General features: G+C 41.9%; 1 protein-coding gene across 1 annotated transcript in view; it reads right to left on the bottom strand.

The window, feature by feature from the left end:
* Nucleotides 1-23,162, bottom strand: part of ADGRA1 (adhesion G protein-coupled receptor A1) — an 847,935-nt gene that overhangs the window by 633,386 nt on the left and 191,387 nt on the right. The window contains exon 7 of the mRNA XM_077258539.1: nt 22,801-23,014. Coding sequence (XP_077114654.1) covers nt 22,801-23,014 — 214 coding nt within the window. The remainder of the gene's footprint in view (nt 1-22,800; nt 23,015-23,162) is intronic.

The raw sequence follows: 23,162 nt of genomic DNA, 5'->3' as shown, positions 1-23,162 counted from the left end.
AGGAAGAGAGTGACAGACCCTGCAATACACATAGAGAACAGGAAGCGAGTGACAGACCCTGCTCTACACATGGAGGACAGTCAGAGAGTGACAGACCCCGCAATACATATGGAGAACAATACACAAGGAGAGCAGGTAGAGAGTGACAGACCCCGCAATACACATAGAGGGCTGGTTGACAGTGACAGACTCCACAATACACAAGGAGAGCAGGTAGAGAGTGACAGACCCCGCAATACACATAGAGGGCTGGTTGACAGTGACAGACTCCACAATACACAAGGAGAGCAGGTAGAGAGTGACAGACCCCGCAATACACATAGAGGGCTGGTTGACAGTGACAGACTCCACAGTACACAAGGAGAGCAGGTAGAGAGTGACAGACCCCACAATACACATAGAGGGCTGGTTGACAATGACAGACTCCACAATACACATGGAGAACAGGTAGAGAGTGAAAACAGGTAGAAAGTGACAGACCTCGCAGTACACAATCTAGAACAGGTAGAGAGTGACAAACCCCGCACTAAGAGAATGACAGACCCCACACTACACATGGAAAACAGGAAGAGAGTGACAGACCGTGCAGTACACAATCTAGAACAGGTACAGCGTGACAGATCCCGTACTACACAAGGAGAGTAGGTAGAGAGTGACAGACCCCGCAATACACATAGAGGGCTGGTTGACAGTGACAGACTCCACAATACACAAGGAGAGCAGGTAGAGAGTGACAGACCCCGCAATACACATAGAGGGCTGGTTGACAGTGACAGACTCCACAATACACAAGGAGAGCAGGTAGAGAGTGACAGACCCCGCAATACACATAGAGGGCTGGTTGACAGTGACAGACTCCACAATACACAAGGAGAGCAGGTAGAGAGTGACAGACCCCACAATACACATAGAGGGCTGGTTGACAATGACAGACTCCACAATACACATGGAGAACAGGTAGAGAGTGACAGACCTCGCACTACACATGGAGAGTAGGTAGAGAATGTGCTGTGACTTGTAGTTCTATAGAATAACCCCAACTTAATGGATCTGACGCCACTCATCTTGTGTTAAACTTTAATAGAAGAGTGTGGTAGAGTTACAGGACTTCTATCAGAGTAGGATTGCTATTTTGGTCTCGAAGTGAAGGATGGCTATGGGTGAAATGTATGAAGTGTGAGCTTGGAGCATGAAGGGTAAGTTCTTTATCTGGTCCGATATGGTGATTGAATTAAGTTAGGGAGTAATTTTGCCTCATACAGGACAAGACCAGACCTCAAAATGTTAATACTACAGTGTTAAGACGAAATATTAAGTCTGAGAATTTGCCAATTTCCCACCCCACCCCAAGTCGCTGCTTTGCTTGTCTCACCCTGAAACTGCAGTCTAGCACATTTGTCTCTCAATCCCTTCATATTGGTATTCTGCACATCAGCGTTTATGGGACACGTGTACTATATAATGTGCATTCCTATTTCAGCTGTGTACTGCACTACCAAGCATTACATCACCCACTCGTAGAGAAAAATCAACAATGCATCATTAGTTTCCCAACATGAATTTGACGGGATATATTATCAATCTCTGTTTTTCCGAGAAGCAATTTCCTGTTAATCAAAAATAAAATGAGAAAAGCTTCATTCTGTTTCTGACGCAGTGTTAGAAAATAGCACAAATCTGTTGGGAGTGTCTGTGCTATGGATTAATGAAACAAATCTCATTTTCTTTTATTTTTTTTTATTTTCTATTTTTCCGGTGTAGCGGTTCAGCTCATGATCATGCATAATCATTTAAATCACCGAAGGAGGGAACTATCACGCTCTGCAGTAGGGATTAATATTTAATATTTGTGTTGCATACTGGTATTGTTATAGATACATGCACAAATGTAGCAGATCTGTAGTTGCTGTGAAAAGCCTAATTCCCCCATATTGCCCCCTTAGTCTATGTACTTGCTATGTTTTTATCACTAATAGAGACTCTCTGTTCTTTTTATAGGTGGAGTCTCCCTGTCCAGTTCTCTTCATGGGTGGAGTCTTTCTATTTTGCTCTATTCATGGGAGGAGACTCTCTCCTTTGTTCTCTTTATGGATGGAATCTTCCTGTTCAGTTCTCTTTATGGTTGGAGTCTCTCTACCTTGTTCTATTCATGGGCGGAGACTCTGTCCTTTGCTCTCTTTATAGGTGGAATCTTCCTGTTCAGTTCTCTTTATGGTTGGAGTCTCTCTACCTTGTTCTATTCATGGGAGGAGACTCTCTCCTTTGTTCTCTTTATGGGTGGAATCTTCCTGTTCAGTTCTCTTTATGGTTGGAGTCTCTCTACCTTGTTCTATTCATGGGAGGAGACTCTCTCCTTTGTTCTCTTTATAGGTGGAATCTTCCTGTTCAGTTCTCTTTATGGTTGGAGTCTCTCTACCTTGTTCTATTCATGGGAGGAGACTCTCTCCTTTGTTCTCTTTATGGGTGGAATCTTCCTGTTCAGTTCTCTTTATGGGTGAAGTTTTTCTCTGTCCTATTTATGGGCAGAGACTCTCTCCTTTGTTCTCTTTATTATTCTCTTTCCAGTGCTCTTCATGGATGGAATCTCTTTGCCTTCTTCCCTTTAAAGATGGAGACTTTCTGATCTGATCTTTTTAATAGTAGTGTTAGGTTCACTAGGTGAGGTAGATCCTCAAAGTCCAAAATCCAGGTGGGCACACAGGCCACTGGCGTCGGTGCAGTAGGCAATTGAGACACATGGAAAACAGCTAGCAGAGGTACAGGAGAGTGCAGACAGACAGCAGTCCCAAAACATGAAGCAAAACTCTTGGAAGACCAGGAACAGGTAGCAAAGGTCTTAGAAGGCTGGGAACAGGTAGCAGAGAACCTGAAAGACTGGGAACAGGTAGCAGAGGTCCTAGAAAACTGGGAACAAGCAGCAGATGTCCTGGAAGCCACAGAGTTCTGCAGACTGGAGTGAGGGAAACAAAGCCCAGATTCAGGACAGGAGAGGTGTGCAACAAGTAGATTCTCCCTATCTAGTTCCCTTAATGGGTGGAGCCTCCATATACTGTTCTTTCCATGGGTACAGCTTTTCTATCCTTTTCTCTTCATGGGCGGAGCCCCTTGTTGTCGTATTTTCCTTATGGGCAGAGTCTCTTTACTTCTCATAGGCCGGGGGTCGATGCCAATGCCACTATGATCTACTATTTTGGATTTACCATGTTCCCAAACTATTAGTTTTTATTCATGATATGCCCTGTGTCCAATGTAATTAAAAGTGAATGTGCACATGTCTTCTACAGCTACATGAAGGTCCAAGACAGTGAGCAACCTGACACTGTGTTTTTGTATAATTCTCTGATTAAAGATAATGATATCGTTCCTACAGACTTGTAAAATGCTGGTAACGATCCATCAATATAATGTAATGAACTGTACTGACCTGTGCCGACAAGCATCAAATTCAGCTCTTTAACTTGCAGTACCCATGCAGATATGAAAGGCAGATTACAATTGTCACATTTAATCAAGAAATCTTTATCTTAAGACTTAGAATACATTTTATTGAAATGCTTAGCACAGTATTCAGAACAACTATTCAGTGCATACCTATAACAGGACAATGGATTACCTACTACGGTGCTATTCTTCTCTAGGAAACCAGCAGCTAGGACCATTCTGGATTTGCTATCATTGTTATCTTTGACATCCATGATACTGTATTTTAATGCACTTTTGCATTTAATATCATACTTGTTTTTAAATAAAGCAAAATTTTGCACAAAGGATAAATAGTATGGTGCACAGTAGAATGTGAAATTTATATTTTGTACTGTGTCATTGCTTATTGTTTCCTAGTTGTAAATTTTACACTTTAGACTAGAGCCAACATTGATGAGAAATCTAATGCCACTTTTTACATACACAGCTTTTGCAGAAAAGATATAGATATAACGTAGAAAAAGCAATAGGGGTTACATAACAACTCTGACTTTATTCTAGAAGTTTTAAAAGGTTGTTCCCTTTCAAAAAGCGTTATGCGGCTGCCATACAATCAGTTAGTTATAAAAAATAAATCTGCGTTTTACTTATGCTCCTTGCATCCAGCACCGGTTTCCGACTGCTGCCTCAGTCTCTGTTTGGCTGCAGAGGTGACATCACATCATCAGTGCTGCAGCCAATCATTGAGCTGTGCAGCTCAGCCTGTGTAGACAGCACAAGTCACTGAGCTCAGTGATTGGCTGCAGAGCTGTTGACATTATATCACCTCTGCAACTAAACAATACAGACCATGAATCGATGCATTTTCATCCATCACCACTGAATGTAGTATCTGATTGAAGCAGTCAGGTGACTGATTGACGGCACGTCATGTGTCCACATACACATGAGACCACTGGGGCCAGTGACTGCTAAAAATTTAAGTGACTTTAGAATTCCATATTATCAATTACAGTTCTGATCAGGAGCTCTGGGATCTGTACTCTCTGCAAATTTTGAGCATTCCTGGAAAACCCATTAAGATTCTGCCTATACAGGGGATTACGAGCGCTGTATATATATATAACCCCATAAAAAAACAAAAAGCTGATACTTCTATTAAAATATATTAATACATTTATGTAGACAGATTGTCAGCCCTGTCACTAGGAGGTATGCCCATGCTGTGGGTGTTTTATATATATATATGGAATCCATGTTGGGGGGACATGGCATGAGGTTTATTAAGATGGCATTTGGTATTGAAAAGGGGGGCAGGGTCATAGGCAGGGCAGGGGGACATAGATGAGGACTGCAGAAAATGTTGACATACCTGACTGGTGGGAGAAACGGGGTATATATATGTTGAGGAGGGACAGTAAAGGGCAGTCCGTAGGTGGAGATGGGCCCTACCCTCCCACCCTTTAATATAAATTTGAGCGATGGTTTTGGCCTTTGGGGAGATATTGTGTGGCGGATTGGTTAGGCAGTATGTCATAGCAGCTGGTGGGATTGGGTCTTTGGAAAGCCAATGGTGGTATGGTAAAAAGGGGGGACCGTTTGGGAGGTTGACCTCCCTCCTTCATTTTAATAAATGGTAAAGAATACCCAAGGGTCCCTACTGGGTCAAGGTTTCAGAGAGAAAATGATATGAAGCACCATTCAGCAGGAGGGCCTCCGAATCAGCACACTGAGGTTGAGGGCAAAGAGGAGCAGCTGATGGCACCAGGGTTTTATTGAGTGGCTTCCAAAGAGCCTTTTCTGTATATCAGTTCAAGTTGTTTATAATATGTTAATAATATGTTAATAAGGTTAAGATGATTAATTTTATAAATAAAGGCTGATGTGGCCATTTATCCAAATCCACAGTTATCTGTCAACAATGGTAAAGGGAGTTGATAAGGGGAGGGGAGAGCGATTGAACAAGAGTTCGAAAGTGTCAACCTTTCCTTAGTCAAGCGGGAGCAGCGATGTGCAGGTGTGCTGGTGGCTCAAAGGAGAAAGCAGAGGTGTATTGCAGAATGGAGCTGTACACATGGAATGGAGAGAAGATAAAAACTGCAGGAAGGGGCTGAAAGGGGTAGATGCCTTGTAGATAGTGTTGTAGGCAAGAGTTGAGATTAGTTGAGTTGTGTCTGCTGCTTGATGTTGAGACCGGTGTTGTTAAACTGTTGATGCATATGTCAGAAGATTATCTTTTGTCTTATACATCAGTTTCAGAAAACTGGTCTTTCCCCAACAGGCAACGTTCATAGCTCTGTACTGTCATGGTGTAGGAGCACAGGAAAGTCAAGCTCTGTTAAAATCAGCTAATAATGTAAAATGACATGGCAGCAATACTGATGTGGATAACAGAAGTAAAAAATTGTTCAGGTGGTGTACTGTAGATGAGCAGACAGTGCACAGAAGCATAAGGTGAATTTTGAGTTTAGATTAGCTTAATGATTCAGAGAGATTGAGCTTGTACAGAGCACACAGGAAATGAGGGGACTGCAGCATTGAGGAGAAGCAGGGTGCTGCTGGGAAATGTAGCTTTAGCAGATAAGAACAGGTCCTCTCATTCATCTCTGTGATGCTGGATGAACAGAGGGGCTGATAGAGATGAAAAGAGACGAAAGTAGAAGAAATAAACTTCATGTTGTGCTTAATCTGTATATTAACAATAAGTATGCATTTACTGTGCTTTGTGAAAAATAATGCGATTCTGGGAATAACCCTTTCAATTGTATTAAATAATAAAATATTCACTTTCAATGTGAAAAAATATACTAAAAACAACTTTAGAAAAACGGAGCAAAATCATTTATATTTTCAGAACAAAAAAAAAAGACAAATCCTCGTTAACTACTAACAAATGTAAGGAATATAGTTTTTGTTGGCATTTAGTAATAAAAGCTAAATGTTTAATGTAACCTGAAACAGCCTCTTAAGTATCCACATTTCACTCCTTGCCAAAGCTAATGCTTGGGAATCGGGTAAGGTGTAAGAAAAGAAGATTTTGTTAGCTGAAAAATGTGTTTATACAGCATTAAACAATATTTCTTCTGCCACAAAAAAAACATATTTTACCATAATATAGGCAGTTAACATTTTAGGAAGGAAAAGCACAGCAAGACATTCTTAAAACAGGAGATATTTACATATTTAATATTCCTTTAGGCATCACGGATAAAGACAAAAATACTGAGTCCTTGTGCAAATGTCAGCCAAAATATATACAGTATATTAGACGCTGGAGCTGATTTACTGAGCTACATGCGTCAGAAATTTGGCTTCATTTGTTCCAATTCATGCTTTGTGCCAGTTTTTCATAAACATTTTAGAGATTTTTTTAACATGTGCACCAAGTGGACTTGTTGAGAAATGGGCATAATCTAAGTTGTAATCCTGTTCAAAATTTGTTATAACTTTAGCCTATGTTCCCACAATGAGTTTTTCATGTTGCCTGTTTTTTTGTACCATTTCTGCACTCATTAAATAAAATAGGATACTTGCATTTTTTTTAAATACGCAGCATAAACAAACTCACCAAAAACTCATTTTGGAAATGTGGCCTTAGGTAAATTAGGTTACTTGCATTTTTTCATTGCATTTTTGAGTGTGTCAATGTTTTTTCACATGAGTTTTTATCATGTTTTTGATGCTGCATATTTTTTTTTTTTTTGTATGTCATGCTTTAAATAAAGCTGCTTTGTTTTTTAGGCTGCCTGGTACTTGGCTTTGACAAAGATTTATTGATCCAGTCATATGCAAATTAAATGCATTTTCGTGTGTTTCTGCAGTGGAAATTGTCTCTTCAGGGAGGAAGAGGACTAGAACTCTAGTGCCACCTATTGGAAGTAGCAATCCTACAAGTCAATGTCGACCCTTTAACGAGCCTTGTCACATGACTTAGGATAAAAGCCAAAACCAGAATCTCAATTTGCAGACACTGTGTTTCAGGGTACTGCCCATCATCAGTGCAAAGTGTGAGACCTGGTTTAGCTATGTGAAAGGCGTCTGACCGGGATCAAAGAAGTATCGTTTCTCCATGTGGAGACTGACATGTTAAGCATGTCAAGATGAGGAGACTTAAAGCCGCAATGCTCCTCTGGAAAATATGAAAATTGTCTCTTCAGGGAGGAAGAGTACTAGAACTCTAGCGCCACCTATTGGAAGTAGCAATCCTACAAGTCAATGTCGACCCTTTAACGAGCCTTGTCACATGACTTAGGATATAAGCCAAAACCAGAATCTCAATTTGCAGACACTCTGTTTCAGGGGACTGCCCATCATCAGTGCAAAGTGTGAGATCTGGTTTAGCTGTGTAAGAGGCGTCTGACCGGGATCAAAGAAGCATCGTTTCTCCTTGCGGAGACTGACATGTTAAGCATGTCAAGATGAGGAGACTTAAAGCCGCAATGCTCCTCTGGAAAATATGCAAATTGTCTATTTCGCAGCGGAAGCGAACTGAAAAAACGCATGTGTGTTCTTCACATGCGGATTTTTCTATGACAACTTTATAGGTAAAATGCATGCATAAAACTCAGTGTACCTGCAAGAGAAATTAACACGTTGTGGATTTAAAACATTCACCGCTGGTCAGTTTACGAAGTGTTAATGAAAGCACAGCGGGCATGAGACTTCTATGAATACCATCCACTTTCTTGAAATTGTTAGTACACGTTCACGCATTCAGTATTTGGTCAGTATTTTACATCAGAATTTTTCTCCCATTCCTACTTCAAGTAACCTAATTTACTTAATAGGTGCACAAATGGTGCACCGTAAGAAAACTCACCCAAAGCTCATCGTGGGAACTTTATCCTTATAAAGACGAAAGTAAATCAACTAACAAATGGTGCAAACAGACTAGAAAGACTCAAAATGAGACACTGAAAATTCTGGTGCGCTTTATTTTATCTAGAACACAACAAGAAGTTCCATGACCATAAAAAGCACAAGACTGCACATCTTGGAAAATCAAAAATGTATCAGAAAAAGACAGAAATCTACAAATTAAAGGGGTTGTCATACCTGGTAGATGTGTGGTTGCTGTCAACGGAAAATCAAGATAATATTCTTGTATATATGATACCTTTTAATGACTAACAAAAATAGATTTATGTCAAACCCCACCCCGGGACTTGCATCTATCTCCAGGATAGGACCCCATGCATGCGTTCTCATGGAATGGACGCATCTCTGTAGATGAGTGGTGTCACATCACCATCGGCATGTCATGAGCGAGTAGGGGATATTTATGGCATATCCTATCAATATACCAAACAGTGTCTCATTAAGACTCCCATCAATAAGTACTCAAATAAATAAACCTTTCTTTTTGTTTGGATTTTTGTTACTGTTAACATTTCACACTTAATAAGCTATTTAGGTTATTACGGTTATGTTGATACCTAATATATGTAAAGGCTTTTTGTTTAATGCATGTAACCTAATGCTTTGGGGTATTTTTGCAGTGAGTTTTTTTAATTTTTAATTACATTTTGCAGATATTATTTATATTTACTTTTCTTTACATGATTTGCCCATCAAAATATCATCATTCATCTCTGGGCAACATATTTTTCTTTCATTGATCATTTTTCCCACTGTAACTAGGACATCCATAAAAGCCCCAATTACAGGGGAAAACAGCCCACTAGAGTGACAAAATTCACTCGCAGAGTGCATCTTAGGCTACTTTCACACTTGCGTCGTGTGACGTCCGTCGCAATGCGTCATTTTGGGAAAAAACGCATCCTGTAAATGTTTCCCGCAGGATGCGTTTTTTTCCCATAGACTTGTATTGCCGACCGATCGCGACGTATGGCCATACGTCACGTTCGTCGTGCACTGGATGCGTCTTGTTTTGGCGGACCGTCGTCACGAAAAAACGTTCAAGGGAATGTTTTCCGTACGTCTGGTCCGCCATTACCTACCACGCATGCGCGGCCGGTACTCCGCCCCCTCCTCCCCGGGACTTTAGAATGGGCAGCGGATGCGTTGAAAAACTGCATCCGCTGCCCACGTTGCGCCGAATTTTCACAACGTCAGTCGGTACGTCGCGCCGACGCTTAGCGACAGCCCCGTACCGACGGAAGTGTGAAAGAAGCCTTAGTCTGTTGGGATCCAGCAGCTTTACTAAAGGAGGAGCAGCGGGAATAAAAGAAGAGCAAAAATTGGTCAATTTTGACTAATTGACAGGTCCTCTTTAATGTTCTTGGTACCTTCTAGACTTGACCTGGGCAAAATGGACAGCCAGAGGGCTGAAAACAGTGGCATGCAGGCCATATCATGCTACTACCCATTACCCTACCCCACGTCCCGATTTCACCACTATCTGTAGTCCTAGGATGTAGATGGCGGTAAATATAATGGTGAAGTTGGGGGCCTTGACTCCTTCTTCCGCCCTTCAGCATGTGAGACTCAGAAGCCTATGAGAAGATGTCTCTGTTTCCATGTGCAGAAACTAAATGCACACAACAAATACCAGAACAGAAAGCTAGGGGAACAGAAGCAAGGTATTTAGGTTTTTTTTCAATTGTCAGTAACTTGTGGAATAAATGTGTGGGAACGTCATACCATTTAGGATGCTGTGGTGACAATAAATGTAAGGTCATGCACTTGGGTAGAAGTAATAAGATGTATAACTATGTGCTTAATTCTAAAACTCTGGGCAAAACCGTCAATGAAAAAGACCTGGGTGTATGGGTGGATGACAAACTCATATTCAGTGGCCAGTGTCAGGCAGCTGCTACAAAGGCAAATAAAATAATGGGATGTATTAAAAGAGGCATAGATGCTCATGAGGAGAACATAATTTTACCTCTATACAAGTCACTAGTTCGACCACACTTAGAATACTGTGCACAGTTCTGGTCTCCAGTGTATAAGAAAGACATAGCTGAACTGGAGCGGGTGCAGAGAAGAGCGACCAAGGTTATTAGAGGACTGGGGGGTCTGCAATACCAGGATAGGTTATTACACTTGGGGCTATTTAGTTTGGAAAAACGAAGACTAAGGGGTGATCTTATGTTAATGTATAAATATATGAGGGGACAGTACAAAGACCTCTCTGATGATCTTTTTAATCATAGACCTGAGACAGGGACAAGGGGGCATCCTCTACGTCTGGAGGAAAGAAGGTTTAAGCATAATAACAGACGCGGATTCTTTACTGTAAGAGCAGTGAGACTATGGAACTCTCTGCCGTATGATGTTGTAATGAGTGAGTCATTACTTAAATTTAAGAGGGGACTGGATGCCTTTCTGGAAAAGTATAATGTTACAGGGTATATACACTAGATTCCTTGATAAGGCGTTGATCCAGGGAACTAGTCTGATTGCCGTATGTGGAGTCGGGAAGGAATTTTTTTCCCCATGGTGGAGTTACTCTTTGCCACATGGGTTTTTTTTGCCTTCCCCTGGATCAACATGTTAGGGCATGTTAGGTTAGGCTATGGGTTGAACTAGATGGACTTACAGTCTTCCTTCAACCTTAATAACTATGTAACTATGTAACTATGTAATCATAATATGTGGGGAGCTGTGCATGGGGGGGTCATACAGTATATAGGATGGGTATGGGAAAGACCTTCATATGATTTGTGGATGGCTGGGAGGCCTTTCATACAGTGTGTGAGGGGCTGTGATGACCATCATACCATGTGTGCGTGCTGTGATGTCAATCATACTGTTTGAGATACTGTGGGGGCTATAATACTGTCTGTGGCTGGCTATGGCGGCCATTGTACTGTGTGGATGGCTGCTGGGACCTTCATTCTGTGTGGGAGGCTATGTGGGGGGCTTTTGAGGATCATACTGTGTAGAGGCTGTGAGGACCATCATTCTATTTGTAGTGGGCTGTAAGGTTTATCATCTGTCTTTGGTGGTCTTTGGTGTATGGGGGTCTGTGAGGCCCATGATACTGTGTTAGGGGGGCTGTGAGGTCCATTACATTGTGTAAGTGGGCCGTGAGATCCATTATGCTGTATGTAGGGGGCTTTGGGGTCCATCAAGCTATTTGTGAAGGACCATCATAATGTGTGAGGAGCTGTAGGGCCATCCCACAATTTTTATTTTGGGGATAAAGACTGGTTTGGGTGAAATAACAAGAGTCATTTATAAAGTGTTGTCTGGAGCATGAATGATTAATTTGATCTCGTTGAACTACCATTTTATCTAATGCATTTATCTACATTTGTAACATCTAATATATAAAGCTGAATGTGTGTGTGTGTGTATGTATGTATGTATGTATGTATGTCCGGGATTGGCATCTGAACCGTAGCAGCTACAGCCACAAAATTTTGCACAGTCACACGTCTGGACCCCGAGAGCGTCATAGGCTATGTTGTGAGGTGAAATTTTAACCCCGCGCTTTCCAATTCACCAAACAATTTTGCCCCTATCTACATAATGGGGAAAAAGTGAAAGGAAAAGTGTTGGAGGCGTCGCAGCTACAGGCACAAAATTTTGCACAGTCACACGTCTGGACCCTGAGAGCGTCAAAGCTATATTGTGAGGTGAAATTTTAACCCCGCGCTTTCCAAGTCACCAAACAATTTTGCCCCTATCTACATAATGGGGAAAAAATGAAAGGAAAAGTGTTGGAGGCAAATTAACAGCTGCCAGATGTGAACAAGGGGGACTTAAAGAATGACAGCGATGGCACCAAAGAGTATATACTGTACAGTTGCTAAGGTGGGGCCCCAACATGGGATAATCACACCACCACGGGGATATGAACACACACACAAAATGCGCCACACACTACCACGTGCTCGAACACATATACCACCCTCAGTGCACATTTCACCACACATACACCAACCTCGCCACATAAAAGTAGAAACACAAAAGTCGCCGCTCAAAACTCGCCACGCGCAAAACTCTCCACATGCAAAACTCGCCACACGTGCAAAACTCGCCACACGCAAAACTTGCACACGCAGAAAAATTGCCACACGCAGAAAAATTGCCACATGCACAAAAGTTGCAACACATGCAAAAGTTGCCTCACACAAAACTTGCACATACTCAAAAGGCACCACACATAAAACTCGCCACGCGCAAAACTCGCCATGCGCAAAACTTGCTGCACACAACTTGCTACACTAACCTGTCACATGCAACTCGACACACAAAAAGTTGCTACACGCATGTCGCCACACAAAACTCATCTCACAAAAGTCCCTACATGCATGTCGCCACACGCAACTCAACACACACAACTTGACACACGAAACTCGCCCTAAAACACACACAAGTCTGGTATCCTTCAAAAATAAAAATCTGATTAATAAGCAGACAAACTACAAGAGCAACAAATGTACCATATAGGAATCCGGCAGCTGTCAGTCACATGACCAGTCTATTATGTGTATGTGTGAGCTAATATATACTGCCAGGGGGTGGGCTTACTGTTGGCTGGGGATTTATCAGGCTGCCATTTTAGCTTACAAATACTGAGGTAAAAATACTGACCAAATAACGTGTGAACGAGGGCTAATACAGGAGGAGATGGCATACAGCTATATACTATATACAGGAGATGACACACAGGTATATACTATTTACAGGGGAGATGACACACAGGTATATACTATATACAGGAGGAGATGACACACAGATATATACTATATACAGGAGAGATGACACACAGGTATATACTATATAGAGGAGGAGATGACATACAGGTACATACTACATACAGGAGGAGATGACATACAGGTATATACTATATACAGGAGGAGATGACACACAGGTATATACTATATACAGGAGCAGATTACCTACAGGTATATAGTATATACAGGAGGAGATGACACAGGTATATGCTATGTATAGGAGGAGATGACATACAGGTATATACTATATACAGGAGATGACACACAGGTATATACTATATATAGGTGAGATGACACACAGGTATATACTATATACAGGAGATTACATACAGGTATATCTAATATATAAAGCTGAATGTGTGTATGTATGTATGTGTGTATGTCCGGGATTGGCATCTGTACCGTCGCAGCTACAGCCACAAAATTTTGCACAGTCACACGTCTGGACCCCGAGAGCGTCATAGGCTATGTTGTGAGGTGAAATTTTAACCCCGCGCGTTCCAATTCACCAAACAATTTTGCTCCTATCTACATAATGGGGAAAAAGTGAAGGGAAAAGTGTTGGAGGAAAATTGACAGCTGCCAGATGTGAACAATGAGGACTTAAAGAATGAGAGCGATGGCGACAAAGAGTATATACCGTACAGTTGCTAAGGTGGGGCCCCGACATGGGATACTCACCACACACGGGGATATGAACACAAACACAAAATGCGCCACACACTACCACGTGCTTGAACACATATACCACCCTCAGCACACATTTCACCACACACACACACCAACCTCGCCACATAAAAGTCGAAACACAAAAGTCACCACTCAAAACTCGCTACATGCAAAACTCGCCATATGCAAAACTAGGCTCACGCAAAACTCGCCACACGTGCAAAACTCACCTCATGGAAAACTCACCTCATGCAAAACTTGCACACACAGAAAAATTGCCACATGTACAAAAGTTGCACCACATGCAAAAGTTGCCTCACACAAAACTTGCACATACTCAAAATGCACCACACATAAAACTCGCCACGCGCAAAACTCGCCATGCACAAATCTTGCTGCACACAACTTGCTACACTAACCTGTCACATGCAACTCAACACACAAAATGTTGCTACACGCATGTCGCCACACAAAACTCATCTCACAAAAGTCGCTACATGCATGTCGCCACACGCAACTCAACACACACAACTTGACACATAAAACTCGCCCTAAAACACACACAAGTCTGGTATTGTCCTTCAAAAATAAAAATCTGATTAATAAGCAAACTACAAGAGCAACAAATGTACCATATAGGAAATACGGCAGCTGTCAGTCACATGACCTGTCTATTATGTGTATGTGTGAGCTAATATATACTGCCAGGGGGGAGGGCTTCCTGTTGGCTGGGGATTTATCAGGCTGCCAATAGCAACCAATCACAGCTCAGCTTCTATTTTGCTACAGTTAATTAACCTGAGCTCTGATTGGTTAATATAGGCAACAAAGACATTCTCAGTATAACAAAGCTAATATATGTTGTGAAATGCTTCTATTTGCTTAGTTTTTGCCTTTTAATAATTACATTTCTATCTATTTGTTTTGTGGTTTTTGTGTGCAGAATAAATTTTTGTTAACACATTCTATTTTGCTAACAGCAGTCATTAACCCGGGCGAAGCCGGGTAGTACAGCTAGTAAAGGTATAAATCTCATGAGGGAGCAGCATTTTCGAGACCAGAAAATCACTCTCAAGTCATCATACTTATTGCAATATTTTTGGCCAGCTGAGTATCTTACTGCTCCAACACATCGACTTTGCATTTTAGGACCCTGTAACAACTCAGTAAATATAAGAAAAATCCAAAAAGTATATAGAGTATGTGAAAACAAGTTGTGTTCCTCTGACTTTCTCTTCCTCCCTGAGTGTTGCAGTTCCCCAGATTGTCCCATTAGGGCAACAATGCTGAATATTAACACCTTGCGAGGTCTGCACATAGCCATTAAGATTTTCTTCTGGTAGTTATGCAAGCGTGTAGAACTGTAATTGACCTGAAGGAGTTTATTTTAAGGATTTGAATAATGTCAAACGTTTGGTGAAATATAAAGTGACATTACATGTATGCAGATTGATCGGAGGCATGGAGCAATAATGGCAAAAAAGACTTATAAGATACAGAGAGCAGAGCGTGACCCACACTCATGACAAATGATACAGAGCGTCCTGTAAGACCAAGACACCCAATAATCAGGAATAGGAGTTAAAGGAACAATCCAGGGGACAGATTTATATTCACTCAAAATAATCAATGAACTCTTCTACTAGAGATGATTGCATTAATGTTGAAATCCACCAAAACTTTTCACTCTCTAGAAAATAGAATATACTAGCTGTACTACCCGGCTTCGCCCGGGTTAATGACTGCTGTTAGCAAAATAGAATGTGTTAACAAAAATTTATTCTGCACACAAAAACCACAAAACAAATAGATAGAAATGTAATTATTAAAAGGCAAAAACCAAGCTAATAGAAGAATTTCACAACATATATTAGCTTTGTGATACTGAGAATGTCTTTGTTGCCTATATTAACCAATCAGAGCTCAGGTTAATTAACTGTAGCAAAATAGAAGCTGAGCTGTGATTGGTTGCTATTGGCAGCCTGATAAATCCCCAGCCAACAGGAAGCCCTCCCCCCTGGCAGTATATATTAGCTCACACATACACATAATAGACAGGTCATGTGACTGACAGCTGCCGTATTTCCTATATGGTACATTTGTTGCTCTTGTAGTTTGTCTGCTTATTAATCAGATTTTTATTTTTGAAGGACAATACCAGACTTGTGTGTGTTTTAGGGCGAGTTTCATGTGTCAAGTTGTGTGTGTTGAGTTGCGTGTGGCGACATGCATGTAGCGACTTTTGTGAGATGAGTTTTGTGTGGCGACATGCGTGTAGCAACATTTTGTGTGTCGAGTTGCATGTGACAGGTTAGTGTAGCAAGTTGTGTGCAGCAAGATTTGTGCATGGCGAGTTTTGCGCGTGGCGAGTTTTATGTGTGGTGCGTTTTGAGTATGTGCAAGTTTTGTGTGAGGCAACTTTTGCATGTGGTGCAACTTTTGTACATGTGGCAATTTTTCTGTGTGTGCAAGTTTTGCATGAGGTGAGTTTTCCATGAGGTGAGTTTTGCGCGTTGCGAGTTTTGAGTGGTGACTTTTGTGTTTCGACTTTTATGTGGCGAGGTTGGTGTGTGTGTGGTGAATTGTGTGCTGAGGGTCGTATGTGTGTTCAAGCACGTGGTAGTGTGTGGTGCATTTTGTGTTTGTGTTCATATCCCCGTGTGTGGTGAGTATCCCATGTCAGGGCCCCACCTTAGCAACTGTACGGTATATACTCTTTGTCGCCATCGCTCTCATTCTTTAAGTCCTCATTGTTCACATCTGGCAGCTGTCAATTTTCCTCCAACACTTTTCCCTTCACTTTTTCCCCATTATGTAGATAGGGGCAAAATTGTTTGGTGAATTGGAACGCGCGGGGTTAAAATTTCACCTCACAACATAGCCTATGACGCTCCCGGGGTCCAGACGTGTGACTGTGCAAAATTTTGTGGCTGTAGCTGCGACGGTGCAGATGCCAATCCCGGACATACACACATACATACATACACACATTCAGCTTTATATATTAGATATACCTGTATGTAATCTCCTGTATATAGTATATATCTGTGTGTCATCTCCTCCTGTATATAGTATATACCTGTATGTCATCTCCTCCTATACATAGCATATACCTGTATGTCATCTCCTCCTGTATATACTATATACCTGTAGGTAATCTGCTCCTGTATATAGTATATACCTGTGTGTCATCTCCTCCTGTATGTAGTATGTACCTGCATGTCATCTCCTCCTCTATATAGTATATACCTGTGTGTCATCTCTCCTGTATATAGTATATATCTGTGTGTCATCTCCTCCTGTATATAGTATATACCTGTGTGTCATCTCCCCTGTAAATAGTATATACCTGTGTCATCTCCTCCTGTATATAGTATATAGCTGTATGTCATCTCCTCCTGTATTAGCCCTCGTTCACACGTTATTTGGTCAGTATTTTTACCTCAGTATTTTTAAGCTAAAATGGCAGCCTGATAAATCCCCAGCCAACAGTAAGCCCACCCCCTGGCAGTATATATTAGCTCACACATACACATAATAGACTGGTCATGTGACTGACAGCTGCCGGATTCCTATATGGTACATTTGTTGCTCTTGTAGTTTGTCTGCTTATTAATCAGATTTTTATTTTTGAAGGATAATACCAGACTTGTGTGTGTTTTAGGGCGAGTTTCGTGTGTCAAGTTGTGTGTGTTGAGTTGCGTGTGGCGACATGCATGTAGGGACTTTTGTGAGATGAGTTTTGTGTGGCGACATGCGTGTAGCAACTTTTTGTGTGTCGAGTTGCATGTGACAGGTTAGTGTAGCAAGTTGTGTGCAGCAAGTTTTGCGCATGGCGAGTTTTGCGCGTGGCGAGTTTTATGTGTGGTGCCTTTTGAGTATGTGCAAGTTTTGTGTGAGGCAACTTTTGCATGTGTTGCAACTTTTGTGCATGTGGCAATTTTTCTGCGTGTGCAAGATTTGCGTGTGGCGAGTTTTCCATGAGGTGAGTTTTGCACGTGTGGCGAGTTTTGCATGTGGAGAGTTTTGCGCGTGGCGAGTTTTGAGCGGCGACTTTTGTGTTTCTACTTTTATGTGGCGAGGTTGGTGTATGTGTGGTGAAATGTGCACTGAGGGTGGTATATGTGTTCGAGCACGTGGTAGTGTGTGGCGCATTTTGTGTGTGTGTTCATATCCCCGTGGTGGTGTGATTATCCCATGTTGGGGCCCCACCTTAGCAACTGTACAGTATATACTCTTTGGTGCCATCGCTGTCATTCTTTAAGTCCCCCTTGTTCACATCTGGCAGCTGTTAATTTGCCTCCAACACTTTTCCTTTCATTTTTTCCCCATTATGTAGATAGGGGCAAAATTGTTTGGTGACTTGGAAAGCGCGGGGTTAAAATTTCACCTCACAATATAGCTTTGACGCTCTCAGGGTCCAGACGTGTGACTGTGCAAAATTTTGTGCCTGTAGCTGCGACGCCTCCAACACTTTTCCTTTCACTTTTTCCCCATTATGTAGATAGGGGCAAAATTGTTTGGTGAATTGGAAAGCGCGGGGTTAAAATTTCACCTCACAACATAGCCTATGACGCTCTCGGGGTCCAGACGTGTGACTGTGCAAAATTTTGTGGCTGTAGCTGCTACGGTTCAGATGCCAATCCCGGACATACATACATACATACATACACACACACACACATTCAGCTTTATATATTAGATTTGCTAAAACTGGGATACCTCTTTAAAAGGAAATGTCAAGACTTGGGGCTGAAGTCTGCAGTCACTTTATGTAACTGCAGACTTGTGAATCCTTGCACAGTCAGGATTCTCCAGTTGCGGTGCCGGGAACGGCCATTCATGTGACTGCAAGTATGCGATTCTGGCCACATTACGACTAGACTTGTCCAGTCTCACTCAATTCACTTATAATGAGTAAGGCTGCGCACATCTAGCCGACGCATGTATTTACATCACATACTGCACCCAGCGCCAGAGAATCCTGACAGCTCAGTGTGCGTACTGTGAGGATTCACAAGTCTGCAGTCATATAGAGCGACTGCACACATCAGCCCCAAACCTGGACAAATCCTTTAGGCCATGTTCACACTTTGCGGTTTTTACCGCGGATCCGCAGCAGTTTCCATTAACATGTAAACCCTATGGAAACCGCAAACCGCTGTGCACATGCTGCGGGAAAAACCGCGCAGAAACGCAGCGGTTTACAACCCGCAGCATGTCACTTCTTTGTGCAGAATCGCAGCGATTCTGCACCCATAGGAATGCATTGAACCGCTAACTTCCCGCATGGGGCTGTGCCCACGTTGCGGGAAGTAAGCGGATAATGCGCGGTTGCTACCCGGGGTGGAGGAGAGGAGACTCTCCTCCAGGCCCTGGGAAGCATGAATAGTGTAAAAAAAAAGAATTAAAATAAAAAATAATGCTATACTCACCTCTCAGCGCTGCCCGCGGCCGGCCGGTCTTCGGTTTGCTGTGCGAGCAGGACCTGCGGTGACGTCACGGTCACATGACCGTGATGACGCCGCGGTCACATGACCGTGACGTCACGAAGGTCCTTCTCGGCACAGCAGCTTTGGAATCGGACCGCCGCTTGCAGCGCTGAGGAGATCGCGACGTCAGAGGGTGAGTATAACCAATTTTTATTATTTTTATCATTACTATTGATGCTGCATATTGCTGCATATGCAGCATCAATAGTACAGGAGTAATCCCGCAGCGGAAACCGCGGAACAAACCGCGATAATCTGCAGGGATAACCGCAGCGGTTTTGCCCTGCAGATTTATCAATTCCGCTGCGGGATAAACCCGCAGAGCACGCCGCAGAGTGTGAACATGGCCTTAGGAGCTTAGTTTTTAGCAGGATTTTCTTTTCCCAACCTCTATAATTTATTTCTGGCTTCTTGAGTCAAGTGCCCACATCATCCCCTCTTCTATGTTCTACCTTACCTAGGTCACTCTTGATCAGTCAGAACTTCTACTTATTGCTACTCACTGTTACACACAGTGTAGGAAAGACTAAGTGCAACACAAAGTGATAAGAGGAAGGAAGCACAATATTAGGGAGTGGAGACCCCTAAGCAGATCTAACGTCACCCTGTCTGCCCTAAGCGTCCCTATATAGGTGCCGCACCCATCGCCGAACAGGATACCTAATCAGGATGAGCACTAATCGATCTCCACTATGACTAAAGACAGATGGGATGCAGAAACAAGGGAAACACTTAGCTTGAGTAGACTCAGAGAGAAACACAGACATCCTCCAAACACCAAAGAGGAAGATAGCCGACTGCTAAAGCTTCAAGCCTCAACAGGGAAATGGAAATATCACTGGCAACTCCCAGCAGCAAGCTGGGAGTTATAAACACCCTGGTCCAGGTGTGTGAACTAGACCAGGGGGAAGGCTGCCACTGTGTCCTAGAGTCAGAAGGACCAGGATGAAGTCTGCAAAGCAAACTGCTGAGACCTTCGGCAGTCAGATGCAGAGCGACGGTCTGCAGCCTCTGACACACCCGTGACACTCACGCAGTAAACCCCCACTGCTTAGGCCCCACCTAATTTATCAATATCCCCTCTCTTTACCAAGCTTGGGAAACTTGACTCAACAATGTCATGTCAAATGCTGGAATAGTTGAGAACTACAACAGATACCAACCCATGGTGTGTGCTATCATAGGCAAGAATCTCATTACTGGGATCCCAAACAAGCTTGGTAAGTAAGATCCAATGTTCTCCTTCATAGTTCTGACCTGGTCTCCCAACAGTTTTCTTGTTTCCTCTCCCAGCATGGATGGGCATGTAACAGCACATATCCATACAACTAGAAGAGTACGTACAGATCATAGAATCATAGAATGTTACAGTTGGAAGAGACTTCATGTCAATGCTCAATGCAGGAGTCATTAAATCAGTGCAGACAGATTTCTGTCCAGGCTCTGTTTGAAGACTTCCATTGAAGGAGAACTCACCACCTCTCCTGGCAGCCTGTTCCACTCATTGATCACCCTCACTGTCAAAAAGTTTTTTCTAATATCTAATCTGTATCTTCTCCCTTTTGCTGCAACTTCTTCCTATTGCAGCAACTGATTGACAGCAGTGGTCACTGAAGAAGAAGGAGGCCGGTACGGATCTATGCAACACAAAGAAGCGGTGGAAGATGGGCAAGTGAGAGTAGATTTTTTTGGCATTTTTTAACCATGCTTGGCCCAGTTTTGGAAGGAGAAAATTAAGTTGACAACTCTTTCAAGACTTGCAATTTTGGCATTAGTTGGGATCCCATCGATCGGGCTCACACTCGTGCTATAATTCTCCCCTATCCTTTCGATAAATGATAAATGTTGTTGATGTAGTAATCACATTAAAACATTTTGAAAAGTTTTACTTGGTAACACGATGACTAAACTGAGGGCGTCCCCTCTTAACCTCATAAACCGTGCAAATGTGAACATTCACTTTAGATATTTGATATATTAATAGTAATAATAACAGCCATTTTATATAACACGAGTCTTGTAAACTTCTTACCCATTGTCTTTCTAAGGTTGGGCTGTGAGAGAGCAAAATGTTTTAATAACACAATCTTGCTCGCAGGAAAAGAAACAAAACCTGAAATAACTAAATCTTTCCACAAACTGCTGACAGGATTTATGTGACTTTATGAAACTTTCTCTTTATTGTTTTGCTACATAAACTGGAAACAATGGGATTAAAATGTACAGAAAAAAAGGAAGTTAAATGTATCAACTGCACAAACACATTCCTAAACATTTTGGGAAAATTCTATTTTAGACCTGCATATTTTTCTTTACTTTTTGGCACACCTTTACAACAGAAATAAAATAAGATTTAACCCCATAATTTCTTAAACGGTCCTCAGATTTATTCTGAGGTTTGAGATTGCTTTAAGGGGGTCTGTCAGAAGATTTTTTGCTATTTAATTTGAGAGGTAGGGGGCAGATATCCTGATTCAAGGGATGTATCACTTAATGTTCTTCTCGTTGTAGTTTCAATAAAATAAGTGTTTTATCAGCAGGATATTATCTCTACAGGACTGATAAGGAGAAGGTAATAGGATTGATTTTCAACAAATTTAATAAAAGACAATTTTACATTCATTGGTCATAACAGGCTTACACTCTCATTAACATATCCACCATTTTTCACGAATTCTACGTAATAAATCCAATCTAAACTACATTTCTTGGAGAACATGCCAACAAAAAAAAAGTTGCAAATTTTGCTGTGCACATCGTCACTTCTTCTGGTTCTTAATATCCTCCTTTCCCAACTACAAGACGGGGCTGTGTATTTCCGAGTGCAAAAATAAAAAATTATACATGACTTCTAGTAGTCTGAAATCAAGTTAAAGTGGTCTGGGGACGTGTGAATGGGACGACACACCCTCAATGCACCTCTAGGCTAATTTGCATGTAGTTGCAAATCTCGATTTCTCATCACTGGTACATTGGATTACTACAAGACAGATATTTTGTTCATTGTTTCACTAGGACTTGCGGAAGGAGAAACCTGCTGAAATATTCCGAATACAAGTCATATTATACACAAATGATGGTCTTTTCCGAAAATCCTTCTGAAACAACGCGTACACAATTTTCTGCCCAATCTACGTCATCTTTAATGTTCATCTGTATTACTGTAGCGATATTTTTCATAGTCAATTATGTAAGTACCATGGAGGCAGCCTTAAGGCTGATCTAAGGGTCTTGGATGGAAGACTCAAAACCTTAGTTGGTCCTATAAACTCGGCTATTGGGTGGGAACGAAACCAGTAGGAACTGGGTAATTAGCAAGCAATGGGATTGAGAATTGGCAAAGGGTCATTAAAAAAAGGGTTAGATGGTGAAACAAACACTGTGTGGAAAAATCTGCTGACGGACCAGTTTTGATCAACACTCGCTTCTGTGCCTGCCATTATTCGCAAACCAATGTAGAGCATAAATGTCAAAAAAAAGTCTGAAAAGCAATAAATAATTATTCCACTGTATAACCGTTAAATATTCTATAATAATGATACATGACAGAGAGCAATCCTTATTACCGTGTGATCAAGCAGCAGTCGTGGATTACGCTTTCTTCTACATAGATCCCATTCTCCTCATTACTTTCCACCTGAAGTCCGTCATGCAGCCAGTAAATATCACTGATGCCCGGCGTGTACGTGGCAGTACAATGAAACGGGAGGCGATCTCCATGGAAAACAATCTGCTTCTGGGATGGGATTAGTTGAAACATGGGTAATTCCAGAGGTTTATCTGTATTTCGAGAGGGGAAAAGAATAATATTCTTGAAGCAATATTTATAGGATTTTAAGATTACGTAACACATTCAGCTGGACCAGCCGCTGGACATGCATTGTCTGCAGGAAGGATGAAGTGAACCCAAGTGTCCCATTCTTTTTAT

The sequence above is a fragment of the Ranitomeya variabilis genome, chromosome 4 (genome assembly GCF_051348905.1).
Source record: "Ranitomeya variabilis isolate aRanVar5 chromosome 4, aRanVar5.hap1, whole genome shotgun sequence".
NCBI lineage: Eukaryota > Metazoa > Chordata > Amphibia > Anura > Dendrobatidae > Ranitomeya > Ranitomeya variabilis.
Note: the sequence above shows the minus strand (reverse complement) of the source record. Positions and strands in the feature narration are given on the sequence as shown.